This window comes from Lepidochelys olivacea (genome assembly GCF_965140295.1).
Source record: "Lepidochelys olivacea isolate rLepOli2 genome assembly, chromosome: 2".
NCBI classification, from domain to species: domain Eukaryota; kingdom Metazoa; phylum Chordata; order Testudines; family Cheloniidae; genus Lepidochelys; species Lepidochelys olivacea.
Genome location: NC_140412.1, coordinates 117,429,174 through 117,437,953, shown reverse-complemented (window position 1 = coordinate 117,437,953; position 8,780 = coordinate 117,429,174). Strand labels below are relative to the sequence as shown.

Genomic DNA, 8,780 nt, shown 5'->3' with positions numbered 1-8,780 from the left:
AGCTCATGCTCAAATAAATTTATTAGTCTCTAAGGTGCCACAAGTACACCTGTTCTTTTTACTTATAGACTGTAATGGAGCTAGTAGTTGAATGACTGATGCAGACATGAGTAGTATGGAAAGGATGACTTGATCAATCTAACAGACGAGCAGAAATGGAAAGTGTGGGGAATGATCACAATGGGTATGAGTGCTCAGGGTTAATGCCATTTCAAAACTCGGAGTTAAACAGAAAATAGAGATATGCGATTAACATCCAGTGTGCAAGAACACTGGCACAAAGCTTCAAATTTAGTGTTTGAGGACTATGTTGCTGATCTTAGAGAAGACATGAAGATAGCATACAATTTTTGACTGGCAAGAGTTACAAAGTTTTTTAAATATTACCACTTTCCTGGTTTTGACCTGTAACACTGTAATGAGTGTATGTTCAGCACGCTCTTGAAAAAGTATGTCACTTTGAATGATCTTAGTGATTACGGACAGATACACATCAAAACCCCTCATTCCCAACTGTTGCATGTAATTATTTGAACAAACCGAAATTCATAGGTAACTTACAGGGCATATTGGCCCAGCTGAAGTCAGCTAGATACCTGATTAAATCTTCTCCTATGCCTGACACTTGACAAAACACAATTTTGGTCTGGTCTATGCACAGATTTTGAATCAGGATAACTACATGTGTTATCTACCAATGTGATATATGCCATCATGTGCTAGCAATGTCCCTCTGCCATGTACATTGGCCAAACCGGACAGTCTCTACGCAAAATAATAAATGGACACAAATCTGACATCAGGAATCATAACATTCAAAAACCAGTAGGAGAATACTTCAACCTCTCTGGTCACTCAGTAAAAGACTTAAAAGTGGCAATTTTGCAACAGAAAAGCTTCAGAAACAGACTCCAATGAGAAACTGCTGAACTAGAATTAATTTGCAAACTAGATACCATTAACTTGGGCTTGAATAGAGACTGGGAGTGGCTGGGTCATTACACAAATTGAATCTATTTCCCCATGTTAAGTATCCTCACACCTTCTTGTCAACTGTCTGAAATGGGCCATCTTGATAATCACTACAAAAGTTTTTTTTCCCCTCCTGCTGACAATAGCTCATCTTAATTAATTAGCCTCTTAGAGTTGGTATGGCAACTTCCACCTTTTCATGTTCTCTGTATGTATATATATCTTCTTACTATATGTTCCATTCTATACATCTGATGAAGTAGGCTGTAGCCCACAAAAGCTTATGCTCAAATAAATTTGTTAGTCTCTACGGTGCCACAAGTCCTCCTGTTCTTTTTACATGTGTTAGGAGTGTGATTTTTACTGGAATTAACATAGGTGCTGGAACTAGGGGTGCTGCCACACCCCCTGTCTTGAAGTGGTTTCCATCATGTACAGGATTTACAGTTTAGTTCAAGGGCTCTCAGCACCCATACTATAAAATTGTTCCAGCGCCCCGCTGGAATAGTGATACTAATGCAACTTCTGGTGTTATGTAGTTATAGCGGTGCAAAGGTGCTGTTTTACTGCTATGTCTTATTTCTCTTCTATTAGAGGAAATTGTATACTGGAATAATTGTGTCTACAATAGAGGGTGGCCTTACACTGCGTTAACTTTCCTAGTATAATTACGGTGGCATAACCCCTTCATCAAGTAAAGGTTCAGAGGGCAATACAAACAGAGATTAGAAGCCAGTAATGTCTGTCTGATTTGCAAAAATGAATATTTAATCCTGGTCACTTTTCCTAGAATTCATGAAGACTCATTGCCACCAATGTGGTGGCATGCAGTTGTGATAGTGCCTAGTACAAAGAGGGCACCTAAAGCAGCAACAGGGGGCAGTTCTGCCGGGGATAAGGACAGGGAGCACATTCCCCTGCTCTCTCACAGAGCCGGGCTGGAACAAGGGTCTGGCACACCCAGCAGAAGACTGGACCCTGGACTTCCCGGCCCAAGGACGGTCGCATGATCTGGGTCCAGGGGCTAACAATGGTCGATACTCCTGTTACATGCCAGAGATCAGCACCCACTGGCTCCAATGGCAGCTGCCTCCCCAGTGACCCTCCCCGCCTGCGGACAGCTGAAGAGGCGGCTACCTTCCCTGGGGGCAGCCTGCGGCTTCAGTGGTGGCGAGACCAACGGGTGGGGGGGGGCGGGAACAACGGGACCGGGGCCATTTTGAAAGAGGGTAGAGAGCCGGAGCCGCTCAGGCCACGTGGGAGGCTGGTCCGTGCGTGCGGGCCACAGCTGGGTCGGGCTGCGCCTTGCAGCGGGGCGCGGCTTCGGGGTCGCTGAAAAGGGATGTCCGGGCAGCTCCTGCGCAACCCTGCGCGCCTCCTCTTCAGGGGGGCCCTGGGCAGCCGCCGGGCGGCAACAGCAACAGGAGCAGGGACACCGGGAGGCGAAGGTTTGTGTCCCCGGCAGAGGGCAGTGCTCACTGGGTTGCTGACGGGACAACACTTAACGGGGAAGGGAGGGAGGAGCAGCGCCGCCCCGGCTGCCGCTGCCGGAGCGTGCGATGTGGAGGCGAACTCCCCAGGGAGCGGCAAAGCCACCCCGTGCCCTTCGCCGCTAGAGTACAGGAGTCCCTCACCGCTGCTTCGCGCCTGCAGTCGCGCCCACGCCGCTAGACTACAAGCGCTGCCAGGCGTCTCGGAGCCTGCGTGGTTTTCAGGCGGCCCCGCTCACCCCATGGGCCTCAGTAAATGTCACGGTTTACGCGCTGAGCAGTAATAGCTCCCTTCGCTTCGAGAGGCTTTCGGGTCATATCAAATGTCCGTTTCTAGGACGAATCCTTCTTTAGGGAAGGATCAGCATTAAATTCTGAGTAATGTATCCCAAGGTGGGGCGTCTGGTGGGAGCTGCTGATTTATAGGGGGCTCTGAGCAGTTGATTTATTAGACTTGAAAACCAAAACAGAAATTCTTGATTATTTGGGGACCTCACGTTTTCATGTGTCTTGATGACATTCCATTTCTTTTGTTGGAAATTTGACCTCCGCATGAAAAACAGCACTGTTCCCTGTCCTGAAGACAATGGTCCAGATTCAGTGTTGCCCTCTGCCTGCTTTATCCCCTTACAGAGCAGCTGATAACCCACTTCAGCCAGGTTTATGGCCCCCTTGTGTCATCGGAGTGGCACAGAGCTGGTGAGTGTACCAGTGAATCTGCCCCGATGAGGCATACAACAGAATGGAGACTAAAGGATAGCAGACAACAAATTATTTCAGAGTAGCAGCTGTGTTAGTCTGTATCCACAAAAAGAAAAGGAGGACTTGTGGCACCGTAGAGACTAACCAATTTATTTGAGCATAAGCCTTCGTGACAAAAGCTAATCACGAAAAGCTTTTGTCACGAAAGCTCATGCTCAAATAAATTGGTTAGTCTCTACGGTGCCACAAGTCCTCCTCTTCTTTAGACAAGGACTGTTATCATCCTAGTTGGAGAAGTGATGGTTGCAGGACCTCTGTTTATGTTTCCTTCATGAGATAGATGCTTCGCCTTGAGAGTGGTCTTCACCTTGCACTGGACAAAATGAAACTGATGCATAAATGGTAAACTATACAGCAGGTGACTCAATTTTTTTTAAACTTTTTATTTATTTTTTAAGTTAGGGTGCTGCACTCTTAAAGAATTGCTGTTGGATACAATGCTCTACTGACTGAGCCCCAACACTAGCTTGGTGTTTCATTTTTGAATAGCAGTGAATTTCTTGCATGGTGTCAAGTATCAGAAGGGTAGCCGTGTTGGTCTAGATCTGTAAAAGCCCCAAGCTTATGCTCCAATACGTCAGTTAGTCTATAAGGTGCCACAGGATTCTTTGCTGCTTTTAATGAATTTCTTGATTCTAAAGCCCCAGTCTGCTCTCTTCTCTAATCCCTATGCTTCATGAAGGGTGAAGTCCTGTTCTGAGACCTTAAGTGGGATTTGTATGGGTCAGGGGATTTGTATGGGTCAGAGGATTTGTGCTGACCCATCACACAGATGAATTTCACGCAGAAAGAGTCAAGCTTTAGAAGTATACATGGATGACCATGCATTTAAAATGAAATGCTATCTGTGCAATTTGGGGTGGTTGTAGACTGCCGTAAATATGTTTAATAAAACGTGAGAATAAAGGCTGATTTTATTTTAATCACCCTAGGAATGGATCAGTCCCTGGGAAGTGGAGTGTCTTATTGCTGCTGTTACATCCGAAGGGAAAAATCCTGGCTCATAATTGGCTAAAACAGTGATGTGATGAGTTAGTAGACTTCTGCTGCCTAGGCTCCTTAGCGGTGAGCAATATTAAGATCTAGAGTAATATTAATCAATCAGATCACATATGTCAAACAAATAAATGCATCCTGAGTGGATGCATCTGAGGTTAGTAAAAACTATCTGACTCTAGCCAATCCGACAGCAGTTCTTATTTCTTTCAATGTAAAATGTATACCACCTATCCTGGACTCTACGAGCCTATGCCAATAACTTAAAATAACTTCAGAAGCATAGCCAACAGCTTCTCCTCCACCCAAAATAGTAATAAAATAAAGCTCCCCAAGTGCCCCTTTCTGCACAAACACCATCCCTTATATCCCCCCAAACTTGTGTAAATAGATAGCTATGCAGTATTCCCTGACTGTCCACAGACTCAGGTGGTTTTGCACTAATGGGGGAATTGGGTTCCAAAGCTGAGGGCTCCTCACAGCAAATATCCTGCTGGGAGACTCCCCTCTCTCCTTTATATGGAAGAACCTCTGCCAATTACAGCTGTGATAGTGTGGAACATGGAAAAATATGATCTCTTAGGTATAAAGGTCTTCCTGACTGTCCCATCAGAAGTGAATAACTGGGCCAGAACTTCAGCTTTTGTAAATTGGATTTGTTCTATCGAGAGCAGGGAAATGAGGCCAATTTACGCCATTTAACTGTAAAGCACCATGCACAGCTATGGCAGAACTAAAACATAACTATAAAAACAATACTGTAGAAATAACAGATCATTAACCAAGATTTTTCCCATCCCCCAGTAGTTAATCTAGGATATTTATTCTACTGATTCATACACCAGTGGTAACTTGAAAAGTGCTGTGACACGCAAGCAACAAAAGATCCAAATCCAATGAGAATCTGTTACTTTTTTTTCCTGGACTTCAGATTTCAGGGTCCTGTAGACTACTGCTTTAAAGGAAAAACTTAGATTTTCAATTAAGTACAAAGAAAACATTTAGAATATATGTAAAATTACAGGTACTAAGCCAAATTCTGCTCCTAGTTTCATTGCTGTGTTCTGGAATAGCTCCTTGTAAATTCATGCAGTGCCTAGAATCCCCAGCTAAGACCGAGACCTCATTGTGCTGGGTACAGTACGCACACTTAGTAAGAAACTGCAGAGAGTAAATAATCCAACTACTTACACTGAGAGCAGAATTGTACCCTTGGTTTCCTATTTTGGTAGAAAGAGAGAGTTACTGTATCTTGAGGTAAATATGATTATTTACTACATTAAACATTCTTGGTAGTTATCTAATTAGAAGCTAATGTTTATTGTAAAATGGGTTATTGAGGGCTGTTTTAAGCAACCTGATTGCCTGCTTTGCTTAACATTAATTCTGTAGAAATTCCTTTACCTCCAATACCAGTTGAAACTACCTCTTGCATTTAAAAATAACTTTTTCCCTTCATTTTTTAGCAATAACAATGACACCACAGCGCATTTCACCCAGAAGAGTGATCCCCAGCTGTGCTTGAGACAGTCCACTCGTCACAGCTGGTCATTGTATAAATTCTCAGGAAATACCTTCTGTCCTTATTTACTGTTGCTTAAATATAAGCCTGGCAAAGATACTATATATTAAAATGTTTAAAAATGTTCATGAAGGAATGATAAGTGGTAAAAGTAATATGTTGGATTTACCTCTGTCTGTTTATTTTAAATGTCTCTGTTGTCTAATAGTAAAACATTTTAAGCCTTTCAGACCCCTTTTTTAATGTATTAATGACTTACTAAAAGGAATGTAAATATACTTTTACGCTGATTGTTTTTCTTTCCCCCCCACACAGGGAAGAAAAATGTAGTCACTGAAAGACATGGAACCATCATGACAATTGGGATCAACAGGCCGGAAGCTAGGAATGCTGTGAATCAGGAGACTGCAGCAAATCTTCTGCAGGCATTCACCTCATTTGAAGATGATACCTCACTAACTGTTGCTGTACTTCATGGAATAGGTGAGATTTGTTATAGCCCTGCCTTATTTCCCCCTCCCCCACAGTGGGTGGTCACCAGGTTGTTATAATCAGACCCAACATTTGAATCCAACCTGCTTTCCAGCCATCTGGGTCAGGGCAGAGTCCAGTCACTGTCTGACTGAGCCTGTAGGACATGCTCCTGGCATGCAGACTTCCTGTCTGGCCCTCTTCTTTGGGATGTGGGACTCCTCAGTGTAGTTGCCTTCAGCCTAGAGACCAGTGCTGAAGCTCCCCTGCTGTCTGTGCATGGTTTCCCCATAGCTCCATCCCCAGGGGCACTTTAGTTTATAGTTTAACTCTTTGGGGAAACGTGGCAGTTAAAGTAGGGAACACAGACTTTATAAAGGAACTTCTTAAACACACATACTTTACTCATAGACAGCACAGCAGAATTACAGATGTAGGCAAAACAATAAACACATGAATGCAATTCCTCTCCTGCCCCCGAGAGGCCAGAGTCCTCACTGCTTCTGAGAGTTCTTAGGGTTTTGGTCAGTTTCCTTGGAAAGGGAAAGCCTGTTCTGTGCCCACTTCTCCAGCTGTGTCCTCTATTTCTTGTGACGGGCTGACTATCTTGCCCAAAGTGCTCATCTCTTTTTAAAAAGCAATCTGTAACATCTTTTCTTTTTCTGTCCTTGTGCCGGGGATTTTCTGTCCCCCAATTCCCAAGGCTTGCTACGCAAAGAGTTTTTAAAACTCAGTGGTTCTGCTGGTAGCAACCTCCATTGGCCTTTCAGGGCAAAGCTATTCAGTTGTTGATGGCCCTGTTTAACTTCTCCAGACATAGTTTGTTCACTACATGCCAGGTCCCTGCCACCAAATGGATGATCTAATTCATAATGGCTGTTACAACCATAAATGATATTAGGGATTTATATGTTGACACAAACATATTCCCCAAACTGTCACAAGGCTATTCTCTTCCTCCTGAGATTAATCTTCTACAATTTTGAAAAAAATTGAATGCATTAATTTCTACAGAGAGGTCTGGTAGACGGCTCTACCTTGTTTGAACAGTAGGTGACGAAAAGGCCTTCTTGAGTTTATTTAACCCATGCCATGTCTCCTTATCAGTCTAAACACACAACTGAATAAATGAATAGTGAAGTATGATTTACATCCAAAAGCATGATTCTGCAAACACTTGCACACGTGAGTAACTTTATGCCCATGAATAACTTATATGTAAAATGTTTGCAGGATCAAAGTTACTTGTGAGTCTGTAGGAGCAGGACCCTAATTATGAAAATTTTTTTTTTTTTTTTTTTTTTTTTTTTGGACTCCTACTATAGTTTCACAGACAGTGAAGTGGACACTGATTTTTGGATGCCTCATATTTTGTGTGCTCAGCTTGAGACATGTTGGTCATGAACTTCAGAGGTGCTACTCACACTTCTGATGCTCATGCTGACTTCCAGAGGAGATGTGAATACTCAACGCTTTGGAAAATCAGTTCAAAGTTGTCTTAGGTTTGGCATTCAAAAATGGAGGAACCCAAAATAAATGACCACTGTTGAACATTTTGGCAACGATATACCTTCACAAGCAGTGAATTGGTTAATTATAACCTGATTTTGGTCAGGGTCTCTTTTTTCTAATAAACATCACTGTTTATATTGCTGCCTTTTCAGCAAAATAGCAGCTGTTCCCAGATGCTGCTAAGCTTTATAACTCATGCTTTCTTGACTGTGTCAATGTACATGTTCACTTATACACTGAACTTAAAGTTATGAAGAGGTAAAATATTTTAGATACAACTAAATGAATTCATTTGATGCTTGTTGTAAAATGTGCCCTTGAGTAATAGTTGTTTATAAGCTAATAAAATTTGAGACAAATTCCTGTTTTTGTTCTTTGAAATAGGTATAATATCATGATAATTATGATTGAGGGTCAGATACCCAGCTGGTATAAATCTCCATTGATTTTCATTAACTGAGAATCTGACTGTTGGAGGGTTTTTATTGTAATTATACTGCTCAGGTGCTGTGTGACTTTTGAGAAATCCTTTATATTTTGAATTTATTCTACTCTAGGTGACGGAAAACCTCCCAATGACTTATTTTGTCCAATACAAATGACTTATTGTGCCCACGGACTAGGGTAAGACAAGGCACATGTATCTGAAAATCAAAACAGGAAATGAGAACATGCATATTATCTAAGATGCATGTGCAGTTTTTTCTTGCTTTATTCATTTATCTTGGAAGCGCTGCAGTTGAATTTAGGATGATTGAGACATAAAACCCAGCACTTGGAAAAAACAACCTCCCCCTAAACTTCAAAGAGTATATGAAAGTACTTGTGTGAATTGTCAGATGGAGGTAGCAAAATAAGAAGAGACACATTGCTAAACTTTAATTAGAAGTAGCTGTCTTGTCATTATCCAGAGAGGAGGAAAACATTCACATTCATGGTGGAAATATCATGTTAGTTTTTTACAGTCAGAACATTTAGTAGCAATTCCAGCAGTTCCTAGCAGTGACTGCCACACCAGTTTAAAGACACTTTACATTTGCAGGGTCAAATCCTGG

At 42.3% G+C, this 8,780-nt stretch overlaps 1 protein-coding gene across 2 annotated transcripts in view; it reads left to right on the top strand.

The window, feature by feature from the left end:
- The first annotated feature begins 2,179 nt into the window (after positions 1-2,179).
- LOC311515456 (enoyl-CoA hydratase EchA19-like) overlaps positions 2,180-8,780 on the top strand; it is a 33,007-nt gene continuing 26,406 nt past the window's right edge. Inside the window, exons 1-4 of one of the 2 annotated variants that reach the window (XM_084618529.1) lie at positions 2,294-2,420; positions 3,505-3,582; positions 4,157-4,289; positions 6,058-6,225. In XM_084618529.1, the coding sequence (XP_084474655.1) occupies positions 6,096-6,225 (130 nt within the window). In that variant the 5' untranslated portion in view covers positions 2,294-2,420; positions 3,505-3,582; positions 4,157-4,289; positions 6,058-6,095. Of the gene's footprint in view, positions 2,421-3,504; positions 3,583-4,156; positions 4,290-6,057; positions 6,226-8,780 lie in introns of both variants that reach the window. The other variant, XM_084618528.1, reaches the window with a different exon arrangement.